This window comes from Panthera onca, chromosome C1 (assembly GCF_046562875.1).
Source record: "Panthera onca isolate mPanOnc1 chromosome C1, mPanOnc1 haplotype 2, whole genome shotgun sequence".
Lineage (NCBI taxonomy): Eukaryota > Metazoa > Chordata > Mammalia > Carnivora > Felidae > Panthera > Panthera onca.
The window spans coordinates 156771008-156788149 of NC_138346.1; the positions used below are offsets into that span (position 1 = coordinate 156771008).

The 17142-nt window shown below is 39.9% G+C and overlaps 1 protein-coding gene across 2 annotated transcripts in view; it reads right to left on the reverse strand.

The window, feature by feature from the left end:
- AK5 (adenylate kinase 5) overlaps nt 1-17142 on the reverse strand; it is a 259760-nt gene that overhangs the window by 57691 nt on the left and 184927 nt on the right. For both annotated transcript variants that reach the window (XM_078451771.1, XM_078451770.1), the window contains exons 9-10: nt 16237-16279; nt 11097-11141 (exon numbers count right to left, since the gene is read on the reverse strand). In XM_078451771.1, the coding sequence (XP_078307897.1) occupies nt 11097-11141; nt 16237-16279 (88 nt within the window). The remainder of the gene's footprint in view (nt 1-11096; nt 11142-16236; nt 16280-17142) is intronic.

Genomic DNA, 17142 nt, shown 5'->3' on the forward strand with positions numbered 1-17142 from the left:
ACCCAGGAGCCCCTGAACTAGCCATTTCCGAGTCATGCTAGTTTTCTTCTTGTTCACCCGAACAAAATGGATCTTTACGTCCTGTTGATTCTATTTCCTAAGACCTTTTGGATCTGTTTCTTCTTTTCCACTTCAACTGATTCCTTGTTCCTCACCTGCATGACCATCCATCTGACCTCCTAGCTGGCCTCCCTGCTGCAGCCTAGGCTCCCTCTCACTGCTTCCAGAGTGTGTTTTCTGAAATCCAAATTTGGTGACATGTGACAGAATAAAAGCCTTGACAGCTCCCCACTGCTACAGGCTGAAGTTTATATTTGTTAGCCTTGTGTTCTCAGCCTTTCATGCCCTGGACCCTGAGTCTGTTTCCAGCTCTGCCTCTCATCGCTTCCTGCACCCTTGCCTCTGAGGCTCTCTCTTGCACACTTGTTCCCTCTCCTTGCCATGGACTCCAACTTTTTTTCCACTTGCCACTTGGCCAATTCCTTTTCTTTCTCAGGACTCAGCTCTGATGTCCCCTTTTACCCCTGCATGCCCACTTTAGTCTTTCTTTCCATTACCTATGTTGCTGCCACTGCATGTACTGTACCAAGCTGTGCTGTTTGTTTGCTCCCTCCCTACAACGTGAGCTCCTTGAGATTAGGGAGCCTCATCTTTCATCTTTGTATGATGAGGCCCATCATTTTGCTGATATAGAGCAGAAACTCAATAAAAATCAAATGAATTAATGAAAATTACCCAAAGGAGTATATAGCTAATGGGAAACTTTAATATAGCAGTGAGAGAATATTTTTATCATTAGGGAATTGTATACAGCCCCCTGGAAGTCTGTAGATCCCCTGGCCTAGGCTATTTTTTCCCTCTACCTCTAAACTAAGCCATTGTTTGAGATCAATATGTGGTCCAGGTACTCTATCCAACCCACAAAGAAAATCTCAAAAGCACTAGGTTCCTTCAGATGTACCCAGAATCACATTCTCAAACACTTGCTCATTGTTGCCCTTGGCTCTCTGAAATACTTTTGGTAATGCTCATAAAAAAGATACCCACGATATGCCTTCTTAGTAAAAGATACAGTGTGTATTTCAAAATTGATGTGCTTTGGGTGGGTATGGCAGTGTTCAGAATGGTTCACATACTTTTATGGCTTCAAATTGTTTCCTGTTTTGAAGTTATTATGGAATTGCAAATAATTGGCAGAAACATGCTGAGGCACACAGAGGACTATTTCACCAATATTCATTTGATGTCTTATTATTTTGTCTTTGCTTTCAGACATCAATAGCTAGATATACAGGAACAAAGTAAAATAGAAAATTGGGGCATTTATTCAAATAATTATGGCAAGCTCTTCCCCCACCCACAATACTCCCACCTTCTCTCCTTACTACATATCTGTATACACTTTTAAATTTTTTTTTTCAACGTTTTTTATTTATTTTTGGGACAGAGAGAGACAGAGCATGAACAGGGGAGGGGCAGAGAGAGAGGGAGACACAGAATCGGAAACAGGCTCCAGGCTCCGAGCCATCAGCCCAGAGCCCGACGCAGGGCTCGAACTCACGGACTGCGAGATCGTGACCTGGCTGAAGTCGGACGCTTAACCGACTGCGCCACCCAGGCGCCCCTGTATACACTTTTAAATCGTGGGCTTTGAAGTCTGAGAAACTGGGTGTGAGTCCCATTTTTTAACAGTGTAACCTTGGGAAGTTCCTTAACCTTCTGAGTTGCTACTTCTTCATCTGTAAAATGGGGAAAAACACGAGTACTGGTGATTGGTGTGAGAAATAAATAAGATAATATGTAAAAAGACAGCACAGTACCTAGAACATAGTAAGTGACCAGTATATGTTAGTTTTAATACTATTATTAGGTAATTAAAATAAATATTTGGGGGGTAGAAGATGAAGACTTTGACTTTTTCAGTTGCCTTCATACTTCACTTCCTTGGGGCTATGTCTCTGTTGCACATGCTTCCAATTAAGAGAACAGTTATCAACTTATCAACTCACTGACTGCTCAAATTTGGGGTGAAAAGAAAACAAATATCATTTTTCCATTTTAAAAGAAATCCAGAGAGGCTAAGGGATTGGGCCAAGGGCACACAGAGGTTAGATATAAACACAAGGTTTTGGGTAGTCTCTCATTTCCAGTGCTGGGTCCTTCTAAAGTCTGTACCGTTGGTCATGCTTAGTGGGTCTCAGAACAAGCAAAAGAAGCTTTCAGTGAGTCAGACCTGGAGATGTGCTTTTGAGTGAACAGGTGAGTAACTCAGTCTTCACCAGGTGCCTCTGTTGGTAAGTTAATGGTGCTTCCAAAAAGATTTCAAGAAATGGGTAGGGAGACAATGTATATGATGGTGTGAGGTCTCCAAACACTTTCCTTGGTAAAACTCATTTACTTGGGCACTTTTCCGTTTAGCAATAATTGGCCCGTCTGGATGACTGAATTGACTCAGCAACATTCCCTTCTTGAGGAAATCATTTAAAAAAAAACATGGAAAAATCCCTGTGCTTCTGCCATGTCATGCAGTATTCCAAGGACTGTTTAATGTCTTTTTGAATCCCATAGTTCTTTAAGCATAGTAAGCCTTTTGAAATTAAAAAAAAAAAATTTTAAAAAAAAATTTTTTTTTTCAACATTTTTAATTTATTTTTGGGACAGAGAGAGACAGAGCATGAACGGGGGAGGGGCAGAGAGAGAGGGAGACACAGAATCGGAAACAGGCTCCAGGCTCCGAGCCATCAGCCCAGAGCCCGACGCGGGGCTCGAACTCACGGACCGCAAGATCGTGACCTGGCTGAAGTCAGACACTTAACGGACTGCACCACCCAGGCGCCCCATGCATAGTAAGCCTTTTGTAGAGGTTTGATCTGGTTAAATGAAGAAAATGTTTTGTTCTAGTTCAACATTACTTAGAGCATTTTTGTAGTGAAAAGGTTTATGTAATTAAGTAGTGTGAGGAATAAGCTTAAGAATCCCCCAGGCTTACACCAATGGGTTAACAAGGTATAAAGAAGTACAAAGCCATAGGATGTTCATACTCGAGTTTGGGTAAACAAAATAGGGAGGTGCAAAGGCACCCAATACATAGGTATATGAAATAAGTAAGATTAGGTATTCCGGGTGGATGTGACCCCCAATTTAGTACTATAGCAGAAAGCTGCTTTCACAGGAGGGAAGGACCAAGTTAGGTAAACAGGTAAATTGGGCTATAGACTCCTGTGCTGCAGATGAAGCAGCCCAAACTGGAGATGATTAATAAAAGAAAAAGTGCCTTGTTATTTTCTACCTGTCTAATCCCCTAAGCTAGCTAAGATAAACAGGTTATTTGTCCTACCTGTCTCATCCCCTAGGCTAGCTAAGATAAACAGAGGTGGTGCCTCATGTCTGCTGTAAACAACCTTCTGCTCGACTGCCTGGCACCAATATTTTGTTTTGTATGAACCCAAACCCCTAACCCTGAATATCTTCAAGACTCCCTTTCCTTCATGTCCACAAGTTAATGTTCACAGATTCATTGTCTCTTTGTGCACGTCTATTGCCATGTTTTTAAGCCTTCTGATCCTAATAAAAAATGGGGCAAGGACCCTTATTTGGGGCTCTTATCTTTTCAAGGCATTAGCCATCTCTCGCTTTTCCTCCTGCATCCCGCTCTTTTGCTGGCCAAAAGAGAACTTTAGACTTAGAGTCTATGACAAAGTAGGTTCATTGTTAGCACACAATGCCTACATTTCTTCAACATCAAAAAGATATCCCATTGGTTTGTAAATGCATTTGAGGCTCTCTTGGAAAGTGGCCCAATGTCTCTCTTCCTTTACTCTCTCATCCTGAATGGTCTGGACTTTGAAAATACAGGTTTTAGGCCAGGAGAGTGCCAAAAGGTCCCTTAATAACTACATGCCCTCATGGGAGAAAGAGCTGTGGCAAACATGTGTCTGTGTCCAGAGCAGAGCTCTGATGTTTCAGTTAGGGCAGAGCACAGGCTTGGTGGTCAGATGGAAACATATTTCTTTATGTGAACCCAGCCTAGCTGATTAGCTACCTTTTTCATTTTAGAAACTCAGTAGTTTAGAAACTACTCAGTTTAGAAACTACTCAGTTTAGAAACTGAGTTTCAGTTAAGAAACTCAGTCAAATCTCATCTGAGTTTTCTTAATCTAATCTAATGATTTTTGATAACCATGATAGTCAATTTTCTGCTATAGACTGTATGTTGGTGTCCCCTCCAAATCTATGTTAAATCCTAGGGCCCAATGTGATGGTATTAAGAGGTGGGGCTTTGGAAGGTGATTATATTACAAGGGTGGAACCCTTATGAATAGGATTGGTGGCCTTTTAAAAGAGGCCCCAGAGAGCTCCCTCACCCCTTCTGCCATGTGAGGTTACAAGGAAAAGATAGCTGTCTATGAGTCAGGATGCAGGCCTTCATCAGACATCAAATCTGCCAGGGCCTTGGTCTTGGGCTTCCCAGCCTCCAGAACTGTGAGAAATGAGTTTCTGTTGTTTATAAGCCACCCGACTATGGTATTTTGTCATAGTGACCTGATGGGACTAACTCAAGTTCAAAGTTCAATCTCCAATGTCAGGGCTATTCTCCCACCTGGAGGGTTTTCTTCACCTTTCCTCCAGTCCACTGCTGTTGATCCTGGAGGTCACCCTTTCCACCTCCATCCAGGCCTTGCTTTGGAGTCTCCTGTGGGTCCTCCTGATACATTCTCCTTTGCCCACCTCTGACTAGCACCCAGCCTTTCCTTTCAGGCATCCCTCGTACACTGGCTACCCAGAAACATTCAGAATTTTTCCAGGCCTACAGCAGCCCAGAGAAATGGCCTTTCAGTAGATGTACCCCTTTACCCCTGACCCCTTGCTCACATTTGTGAGGTTATTTGCTTTTGAAAGGACCAGTGAAAAACAAGGCACAAAAAACTATTTTCTCCTCTAAGATTTTCCAAATGCAAAGTCTAGAGTTTCATATACCTGCTTAACATAACCCCTTCCTAAATTAGTCCTAGGGTGGTGGTTCTCAAAGTGTGGCCCACAGATGTTGGGGGGTCCTCTATTTTCTTTTTTTAAAAATTTTAATTCAAGTATAGTGAACATACAGTGTTATATTAGTTTCAGGTGTACAATATAGTGATTCAAACACTTCCATACAACACCTGGTGCTCATCCGAACAAGTGCCCTCCTTAATCCCCATCACCTATTTCGCCCTTCCTCCCACCCATCTCCCCTCTGGTAACCATCAGTTTGTTCTCTATAGTTAGAGTCTGTTTCTTGGTTTCTCTCTCTCTCTCTCTCTCTCTCTCCCTTTTCATTTGCTCATTTGTTTTGCTTCTTAAATTCCACAGATGACTGAAATCATTTGGTGTTTGTCTTTCTCTGACTTATTTTGCTTAGCATAAAGCTCTCTAGCTCCAACCATGTTGTTGCAAATAGCAAGATTTCATTCTTTTTTGTCTGAATAATATTCCATGGTGTGTGCTAGTGTATATACACTACAACTTATTCTTTTTTACTTTTTATCAGAGAGAGAGAGAAGAGAGAGAGAGTTCGAGCGGGAGAGAGGGGCAAAGGAGAGAGAGAGAGAGAGAGAGAGAGAGAGAGAGAGAATCTTAAGCAGGCTCCACACTCAGCATGGAGCCAGACATGGGGTTCAACCCATGACCCTGGGATCATGACCTAAGCCAAAATCAAGAGCCAGAGGCTTAACCAACTGTGTCACTTAGGTGCCCCTACAGCTCATCTTCTTTATTCATTCATCTATTGATGGACACTTGGGCTGCTTCCATAATTTGGCTATTGTAAGTAATGCTGCAATAAATATAGGGGTGCATGTATCTCTTTGAATTAGTGTTTTTGTATATTTTAGACAGTCCCTTATTTCCATTACAACACTTACAGGCTATTGCTTTTCACTAACGGTACAGAAGCAATTGTTACAAAACCACAGCATGCATCAAGACAGCTGCATTCAATTCTACTAGATCTATATTCATCACCATGAACTCACAGTAAAGTAAAAGGAAGAAAACGCCAGTGTTACCTAAAAATGTCCTTGATGAAGCAGTATAAAAGACTCATTTCATTTAATTTCAGCCCTTAAGTACATGTCATTTTAATATTTTGTGTGAAGTTTACACAAGGCACTTTAGCACACGTAGGTTAATGGTTTTCTTGAGGAGAAACATTATGATTGTTTGAGTTGCTTAACTAGTTGAATTTTAAGCTAAAAACCATTTTTTATCTTCTGGAAGATGGACTAGCAGATAAACTATGGGTTTTCACACTTGAGTATATGGCAGACATTTTCTTCTTCTTCTTCTTCTTCTTCTTCTTCTTCTTTTTAATGTTTATTTATTTTTGAGAGAGACAGAGTACAAGTGGGGAAGGGAGAGAGAGAGAGGGAGACACAGAATCTGAAACAGGTTCCAGGCTCTGAGCTGTCAGCACAGAGCCCCATGCAGGGCTCGAACTCATGAATTGTGAGATCATGACCTGAGCTGAAGTCGGATGCCTACCCAACTGAGCCACCCAGGTGCCCTGGCAGACATTTTCTTGAAAAGAAATAAAATCAGCCTGTCACCTCAAGGACAGCAATTGGCAGCATTTGTTGCCAGTGATAAAACCCAAGCTTTCAAGCCCCAGATCCATCACTTATTAGTATATTATTTACCTTTCTAGCATCTTACCTGCAACATCAGGATGGTGATAATCCATACCCCATACAGGGTACAATCATTAAATAAGATAACATTATTTGTACAGTGCCTAGTGTGTGTTAAGTGCTCAATGAATGCTGGCTTCTCTTACAGCTGCATCAAGTTACAACAATCAGTTTTGCTTTTCAGTTTTAATTTAACCAATTATGTGCATCAATATGAAACATGTTTCATCTGGGGTCCAAGTATTTTCTAAAGATTAAATTAATTCAAAATTCTTTGATAACACGGCAACAATGAAATGACATCAGAGCTATAGTGAAATAATGGCAGGGCATTAAAATATTGAGTTTTAAGCAAAAATTCTCATTTCTACAGTTTTCCATAAGGACATAAAGAGGACTAGTTTGCACAAGGTTAAAAATACACAAAATAACACTGAATATTATAAAAGTACCTCCCAAAGCTTACTACTTGAAAAGCAGTTTGTCAGTACTAATGCTAAGGTACACAAAGCCATCTGGGTCCTCGACATCCTGAAAGTTAAAGCCACAGAATGATGTCTTGACCATTATGCCATTAGTATCACATCTCGCCTGTAAAATCAGATGATTTTCCAAATTGAAGCACTTCTACCAAGGCTTTGGATAGGAATTAATGGGAATTCAGGTTATGACACATTTTGGGCATAGGCAGGCTATGAAAAGCACAGAAGGGAAAAGGAGGCCAAGATAGATTGGATAATAGCAAGATAATGATCAAGAGATTAAAAAAAATAAAAAGAGAGAGAGAGAGAGAGAGACAGAGAGAGAAAGGAAAAAAATGTACCAAAAAGGTTGTGAAAACTGTAGGAGCCTGTTAGTGGGACATAATGAGGCTCTTTAAGGGATATTTTTATATTATCCAACGAATTTTCTGTTTTCAGCAATGAATGAGCCCCAGTCTTGTACATAATGTACATTGGCATGGTTTTTATGTCTTGTGTGTGAACTACCAAAGTCCATCGAAACTTTTTCAATCCTTCTGATCACTGGCCTGATCCTGTGAGATCCCTTATCTATCCTGTGGAAGGTATTTCTTTATGAACAGCTACTGAGCTGTCTTCCTCATGAACAAAGGTAATAGTCACACAACATTCAAAGGGCTAAGTAGATCCATCCTTGCCACTTTTCCTTTTGGTCCAGACAGTACACGTTCCCTGAATATGTTTTCCACTCAGATGGTGGTCGGTGCTATTAACTGCCCCGACTGAAAACTATTTTGCAAATGAATATGAAATTGCTCAGAGGTGGGGGAAGTTGGTGTTGCTTGTTTTGGGTGAGAGGGTAGCAGCTACAAGGGAGTCAGGGCGTCGATTAGGCTCATAATTAACCTGAAAACTGTCCTGCCAGCAACAGCTACAGCAGCAGCAGCAGCAACCTGCCTGTCAGTTCCAGTCCAAGAATTCCAACTGCTATTTCAGTTGTTATGGAAACTGGCCACACTGGTTCTTAAAGAATTCATTATTCCAACAAATATTTGCTTTCCTAAATCATTACAGGGTATCTAAATGAGTGACGCAGACACACACGATGGAGGAGCACACAGGAAGAAGCTGGTGATTAGAGATGTCACAGGGCTACAAATTAAACCTGACCTTGGGGCATGATTAACTGGGGGAGAAGACATTTCAAGTGACAGGACTGGCAAAAGCAAGGGAAGTGGGGTTGGAGCCACAGACTCACATGGGGTTGGAGTGGGAGATGGGAAGGCACATTGAGGCCAGTGGGGAGAAAGCTTTGAAGGTCAGTCTGAAGAATTTGGACCTCTCTATAGACAAAAAGGGACTAGGATACTTTAAAGCAGGGGAGCAGTGCTTTAGGAATATTAATTTTTATCTGCAGACGAACAGCAAAGTTGTCAACCTGGTTTTTGGCTAATATTTCAATCCCACTTGTCTTGGTAGATGTCAAGACAATAATTTGAAAAGTGAAAAATTCAACCTCATCTTCTCATATAGGGAATACCACACTTATTTCACTGAAACCAATGGACTCTTGTTTATTAAGACTCATCAAAACTGTTATGGGTGTGTCTATGACATCCTGAGTATTTTTACGAGCTTCAAATTGACCTGCAATAATACAGCCCCCAAAAACCACTCTGCCATCTGTCAAGGAAGTGTTTAGAACTAAAGACTTAATTTACAAGCAGAGTCCTAAATGCCCTAGAAGAACAATCATTTTTCCTCATACCACAGTGGTTTTTGCACCTTCTACTGCCTAAACAGTAACCTGAAATCTTTAATAGAATAGTAACTGAGCAGTAAGATAAAATATGGGAGAGTTGGTTAATAGAAGAAAAACCTTTATTCAGAGCAGCAGTTTTTAGACTGCAGTCTGTGGACGCTTGGGGGTTTCAAGCTTTGCATGATGCCAAAGATTTTATATTGTGCTATTTGATTTTCTGAAGGGCACAGGACTTAGGTAAGCCAAGGTCTTTAGTTATACCTAGACAGATAGAAGTGATATTTGAAAATATATTTCGAAATTTAATTGCGAGTGCTAAACCACTGGTAACTCTGGAATAATATTATTGCCAGAGAAAATAACAACAATCACAAAACATGCTGTACTATTTTTAGAAGCTGTTTTTGGATCACATTATTAAAGACACAGATTTCTATGTGATAATAAAGGCTCATTCTTTGGATACTGAACATCAGGGTTAAGAGTCTCTCCTCTTCCTAATTTGGCCCCTAAGATAAAAGCTGAATATAACTCATTGTGTATGGCCTTGATGGCGAGAAAAGTGATTAAAGTTTATGTGGAAAGGGGAATTTTCTTTGCTATTAGGAGGATGAGTTTCTCTTCAGTAAGGAGTAGAAATAATTTACTTTAACTTTTTGAAAAGAATGTAAAAAGTGTGGCAAGAGTTCATCCAGTTCCCATGGTTAAGGTCAACAAGAGGCAAGCAGGTCAGAAACAGAACTCAGGTTGGGCTCAAGAATTCTCACTGCTTAAGACACGCACTTCCTCCTCCTCTCAGAACCTCTGTTAATCCCTTCGGTTGCGTTGCCCGCTCTCCTCCTTCAGTTCCCTGCTTAAATATCACTTCTGTAGGAAAGCCTTGCCTGATCACTCTGATCACCCACTTCTACCCCAGACACTCAATCCAGGCTGTTCTGTCTCCTTAAGTTTGTGATAATAAGTTGATTAGTTCTTCTTTTCACCTAGGATGGAAGCTCTGTGATCCCTCACTGCCCAGAATGGGTCTAGGCCTCAGTATATATGGGATGGAGGACTGAATGAGGGAGACAGTCCAGGGTAACAACCCACACAACTGTGTGGTGGAATGGGGCGAGCCCTGGGATGGGAAACTGCAGCCCTAGTCTCCTCTCTGCCACCAGTTGGTTGAATGACCTTAATCAAACCTCTTAAATCCTCTGGGACTCAGTTTCCTTATCTGACAATGAGGGAGACTTAGTGAGAGATTTCCAAGGAAACATTCCAACTTTAGGGTGCAAGATTCTAAGTTTATATGATTGTATTTCTTGGGTGCCGATAACTATTCTTTTTCCTACCCATTGAAGATGTGTGGACCTTTTCATTATTTCTGAATATGAATACAAAAATTTTTTTAAATGAAAAGGTAGGTGTATTAACTTTTCTAAAGACTTGAATACTTAGAGGGAAAAGTACTAGCTTTTGGGAGGTGCTTTGACAATATTTGGTGCTATTCTGGGCAATTATAACTGTTGCTCAAATAGTCCCATTGATTTCCATGGGGAAAACTGAATAGCCGGTTCTCACACTCATTAGCTATGTGAGCTTGGACCAGTCCCTTTACCTTTCTGAGTCTCAGTGTCTTTATCTGTATAACAGATATGTAATAGAGATAGACCACCAACCTATAGGATTGTGGAAGGATTAAGTGAGATGAACTGGAACACAGTATGTGCTTAGAAAATGCTGGTGAATTTTATCCCACAATTAATTTACCAACGACGTTCACAGTATGAGGCATAAAATAAATGAAATTTTCTTACCATTAGCTAAACGGAATGCAGGGTATGGTTACTGAAATATATTTGAATATGTGGTTATGGATATATTTCGTTTAGTGAGCAGTGGCTCATTGTTCAAACAGAAAATGTATGTGCTAGATTTTAGCATATGACTTCTTCATACTCATGGGATTATAAGGTATTTTATTACTGAGGAACTAAAATCAGGAGTCTGACATTCCTTAGAGTCTTACTTTGTCTATTCTGTAAGGATACAAAGCCAAAAACAATATAAAACTGCATAAATGAAAGCAACAATCCAGAAGCCTCGAGGGTATTTCCTAACTGAAAAAGGGGCAGAATTCAAAGCAGAATAAGAAATGGACAGTTTTTTTCTCTACCAAGTTGTTTATTAGCAACTGCATTAGAAAACTTGAGAGCTGTTACTCACCAATCATGAAAATAATTTTACACTTTCTCAAATCTTCCATGAAACCTTTAAAGTAAGAATAATTTAAGTTACTGGCAAGTAAAACTGTTTTGAAATACTGGTTTTACTTATGTTGTGTAAAAACCAAAATCTTGTAGCTTTATTTGATAAGAAGCCTTAAGTTCAGTAAGTGTGTTAATAGGTCATAAATTATAGGCACCAATGACCATTTCAACCTTATTCCCAGACCCTGGTAACATAATTTCATTTTAACACAAACTATCAATTTTTGGTGGCAAAACTGATAAGCCATTAAATAGCATGACTTACAAAGAAAGATAATTTTTAAAATTATTTTAAAATGTTCTTAAGTATCTCAGTTTTGTGTTATTTTACATTTTTCTTAACATTTGCTGATCTCTTTTAATAAAGAGGGGTTAAAGCACAAATGGGGAGTCTGGAAGATAATATTTTAAATACAGTTCCTATTTATAGAAAATAATACTATTTTCCATTTAAGGTAGTAATATAAAATTTCCTTCTAAAATAAATCTATTTAAATAATAATAGTGAGTGAATTTAGAGAAAAATATTAAGTCAATAATATCTAGCATAGGTCATATAGAGGTGAAACAAAAATCCCAGAGATGGTGAGAGTGAGGATTGAATTTTGGGAACCACTACTTTATTTTTTCTCCAAGTTTTTACTTAAATTCCTGTTAGTTAACATACAGTTTAACATTAGTTTCAGGTGTAGAATTTAGTGATTCAACACTTAAATACAACACCTAGTGCTCATCACAATAAGTGTCCTCACTCATCTAGCCATCCCCCCACCTACTTCCCTCCATTAACCCTCAGTTTGTTCTCCATCATTAAGAGTCTGTTTCTTGGTTTGCCTCTCTTTCCCTATCCCATGCTTGTTTGTTAAATTCCACATATGAGTGAAATCATATGGTATTTGTCTTTCTATGACTTATTTCACTTACTATCATACATTCTAGCTCCATCCATGTCATTGCAAATGGCAAGATTTCATTCTTTTTGATGACTGGGTAATAATCGTGTGTGTGCGCGCGTGTGTGTACGTGTGTGTGTATCACATCTTCTCTATCCATTCATCAGTTGCTGAACATTTGGGCTCTTTCCATAATTTGGCTATTGTTGATAATGCAGCTATAAACATTGGGATGCAGGTATCCCTTCAAATCAGTATTTTTCTATCCTTTGGGTAAATACCTAGTAGTACAATTGCTGGATCATAGGGTAATTCTATTTTTAACTTTTTGAGGAACGACAATACTGTTTTCCAGAGTGGATGCACCAGTTTGCATTCACCCCAACAGTGTGGGACCGAGGAGCCACCACTTTGAAACAGAGGGATAATTAGGAATTTTTGGCAAAGTGCAAAACCCTCCAGAGTTTGTGGAGCCCTAAAAGATTGTCAATTGTCATGTGGTGTAGTAGCTGGCCATGAAGGATGGGTAGACAATAGCTACACTTTTGATACTATTCTCAACTGACTAGACCTAGGTGAGTGACTTCCTCTCCCTTGTACTTCAGTTTCTCCATCTGTAGGGTAAAGGTGTCAGACCCAACGATCTCTAATGTCTCTTTCGGTTCAAATACCTATGATTCTGTGGTTCCCGTAAATAAATGGGCCACAGGAGGAAATGGTCCCCTTTGTCCCTTGGCCAAAATTATGATGTGATTATTGTTGCATGTTTCAGGTTTCTAAAGTAACCCAAAATTCGAAGAGGCCTTGGGTAAGAGTGAGGTTACTTGAAGAGATGACCACAGCCCCAAACTTGAATTGGGAATGGCTCTGTGAGCTCAGGGTCTCTGGCCTCAGAAAGTGCCAATGGTTATTGCTTGAGCCTGGAAGCAGGGGGTCCTGAAACTAAAAAAAAAATGTTTAGAGTGAGGACCTGAGGACAGAAGAAACAGCAGAACTACCCACGAATGTTTCAGAGAAGAGCAGAAACAAATTCACCCTGGCTTTAAGACCACAGGGCTTTAGTTATGGAGATCAGGATGCCTGCTGAGCTGTGCCAGGGCAGGGTCACAAAGTTTGGGGGCAGAAGTAGATTAGCTCAGGATGCTCTGCAGTTGACTGTGGGAGTCACAGGCCAGTAAGGGAGGTATTGCTGTATTCTAGAGACCATCTTGAGCAAATGATGGTGAAAAGCTAAAGAAGTAGGCTCTAGAGGGGGTCAGAGGATGCCACCATGTTCAAGTCAATCCTTAGATTGGCTAATTTCTTTTAATTTTTTTAAACATTTATTAATTTTTGAGAGAAAGAGTACACAGTGTGAGTGGGGGAGGGGCAGAGAGGGAGAGAGAGAGGGAGACACAGAATCCGAAACAGGCTCTAGGCTCTGAGTTGTCAGCACAGAGCCTGACGTGGGGCTCGAACTCAAGAATAGTGAGATCATGACCTGAGTTGAAGATGGACGCTTAACTGACTGAGCCACCCAGTCGCCCCAAGACTGGCTAATTTCTGAGCAGCTTAGTTTAACACCCCCAGGGGTGGTGGTGGGTGTGTGGGAGCAGGCTGATTCCACAAAGAACTTTCAGAAGAGTTTCTTTGATGTGCTTAGACAAAGGCCAGACAGAGATTCTAAACCAGTGAGGAGGGTGGGTGTGGAGTGTTATGAACTATGGCTAACAAGAACTAACATTTAAAGTCAAGTTTTTAGAGCACCATGCTGGACAAACAAAACAGATCTGAGACTGGATGCTTCCCTTAGTTGGGCAGATGTGACTGCAGATGGAGCAACTGAAGATGATTTTGAATATTTTATTACTCTTAATTTAACCCTTATGCTAAGGGAGCTACTTTTCAAACTGTAATATACACTGAAGAGACAGTAATATATTAGAATATAGGACATTGTGATTTTTCACTTCATGGAAAATAACACGTGAAGTTTTGAAGTAAAGATTCTAGAGTTCAAAGGTATTTGATGTTTTTGTTGGAACCCCAGGCCCCTGAGCTGTGTGTTTCAGACCCTTGGCTGTGGAAGTTCCTGGAGCTACCCCCACCTTGAGGGGAGACCCAGGATGGAGGGGCCAGACTGGGTGGAGCCAGCCCTAAATTCCCAGTCTAGGTGTAACTCAGGGTTCTTTTCCTGGTTCTGGAGGCAGCTGCTTTTGCTCTTGCTCTGGGTGTGAGTTGACTAAAATGATGGGCAGAATGTGGTTACCTTGAGAGATAGGACAAAGTTTTTATTTCCTATCTTGGTGATAAAACTGCAGTTTTTACACTTAAAATTAACAGATAGGAGCCTGACTTACACTTTATATTTTATGTAGATGATAAGTACTTTTGAAAGTGAGATCACTCCTCTGACAGTTATCCAACTTGCTTTTCAGTAAAATTGGGATGCTTTTTTTATATACACAATGCTACCTTTTTGCTGGAATCCACTACTAGCTGAGGAAAGGCCCAATTCTGAAGAGAAAATGGGACATGAAGAATTGGGTTTGGGAACAGGAGGGGAAGGAGACAGGGGAGCTAAAATCAGAGGAAAGATGTGAATTTGGGGTTTGGGGAACCATCTGGTTTTCACACTAAGGAATAAAATTTTTTGTTCTTTCTAATCAAAGAGATGCTGCAGTCTCTACAGAATAGTCCACAGTGACTGGAAAAATCCTATGTTATCTGGAGCTTTCTATTAAAGGCACATACATTGGTGCTTTTAACTCATGGACCAGATGGTCATCTCATGTTCTCTAGACTTCCAGCTTCCTTTTATGAAGCTAAGCAACAACTGTTTCTTTTTTTAAATTCCTGTCCAGTTAACGCACAAGGTTATATTGGTTTCAGGTGAACAATATAATGATTCAACAATTCTATACAAAGCTGAGCAACTTTTAATCTATTTGCTATCTAAGAAAGTGACTATGGTTGTTATTGGGTATGGTTGTACCTATGATGGAACATTCATGCAGTGTAGTCATTACAAGTTAAGGTTATGGGGAGTTTGTAATGACTTGGGAACATGCTTATGTTATGATATACACAAAAAGAATGGAGATAATTATTTGTATATACACATGTATTCTCAACTATATAAAAACAGGTACATAGCCAACCCACTGGGATAAAATACACTAGAATATTAACCATGATTATTTAGAGGTCATAAGGTTTTAGATAGCTCATATTTTCTACCTTGGAAACATTTCCACATGGAATACATATTAATTTTATAGCCAGGAAAAAGGGAAACTTTATTAGGCAATCAATCAATCCCTGTCCAGTTGGGACTGAGTTGATTATTTGCACTTGGCTCATGTTTATGTGCCTTTCCTCATGAATCACCATGATGTCATTTGGTGACTGAGATTTTCACATACTGCTATGGCCATTATCATTAAATGACACTTTATCTATTACCTCATGCTCATGGATCAGTGTAGGATTAGAGCTGGGGTTATTTGGAAAGCCGGATCACTTACTTGCATGTGCTCACAGTCAATACAAACATATTTCCATGAACCATAGTTACAGCAACATTTATTACTGAGTGGACATGTTAGAAGGTACTTTACCTAGGACAATCATGAACCTTATCTCTTTTGGACAATCTCAAATTCACATAATTTTAGCTATTTTCAGACAGTGAAGGCTGAATTTGCTAGTTGTTATGAGACTTTTAACATGACAACAGTTACAAAGCAGGATAATTTGGGTGTTTCTTAGGTTGCATCCCAACAGCACACTGAAGAATTTTAACTACCATGTAGGAAAAAGACTTCCAATAAATTTGAAGAATGTTAAAGTTAGCCAGCTGTCTTTACTGCAGGACTTATAGGAATCTTGGTATGCTGTTATATGTGTCTCTTCCAAAGGGTAGTGAGTGTTAAATGTTTCCCAGACATATTTTTACGAGAACATTCCATTTTCACTAAGCATGTCAAGGGTCATGTTCTCTGGGTAGTAAGGAAATGCATCTCTAAGTAAGGTGGCCCTTTGATTCTTGATATGGACTAAAAGGGAAAAGATCCAAAAAGTTCCAATCTTAATTGTGTAGCCTGGCTAAGGAAAAACTGCATGCTGTCAGTAGTTTACTGTCTATCAGTTGTTGTTTAATAAAAAAGACATGTTCAAAGCTACTAAAATACAACTTTGGTCTGATCAGTAAGGGAAACTCACCTCCCATGGTATCCTCTCCAAATACATTTAACTGGTCATCACCCTGCACATAAAAAATCAAAATATTAGGTGAGAGTACTAACAGGTATTGTGCTAAACTTCTTGCCAATGTACATTAACATACCTAACTTTCCAAACAACTCTATGAAGGAGGCACAATTACTGTCCACCTTTTACAGATGAAGAAGCCAATAATTTGAGAAGCAAGTTGCCCAAGGTCATGTAGCAGTGAGGGACAAAACCCAGATTGGAACCTGGGCTGTCTGTCCCAAGAGTTCATGCTGTCTTTGTTGGACTTCCTGGTACAATGTCACACTTCATTTTCTTGGTGCATGACCTATCTGTGATCAGAAAAGCTGATTTGAAGAACACAACACTCTTCAGTGCCCGAAGCTCACTGATAGTTGTAGTTATAGTTGTTTAAAAACAACTTCATGGTTTAAAGCTGGACTTGGCACACTCTCTGTAAAGGGCCAGATAGGAAGTGTTTAGCAGTGGGTGCCATATGGTTAACCACTGGCCAATCCCTGAAACTAAAGCATGAAATAAGGGAGATTGGAATGACCAGCTTTGATTGATGCCTGCCTTTAAATGTTTATTTTATTTTTTAATCAAGCAGCTGCTGCATTTTCCTTACAGAAGAACCAGTGGTAGTTGGAGGGGGGTGGTGAGGGGAGTCTAGGATGAAAGTTTATATAAAAAGGCATTTGGTGAGAATTCTATTTATGTCTCCATCCATTCCATTTTCCCACTCCCTCATCCATCATAGGTAACCACTTACAGAAGTTTTTTTTTTTGTATCTGTTTCCCAATACACAAAAAACTTCCAGATATCTATGGATACATTTGAACATAAATATATAATCTGGCATTACCTCCATTTTGTATACAGAAAAAAGTGTACTT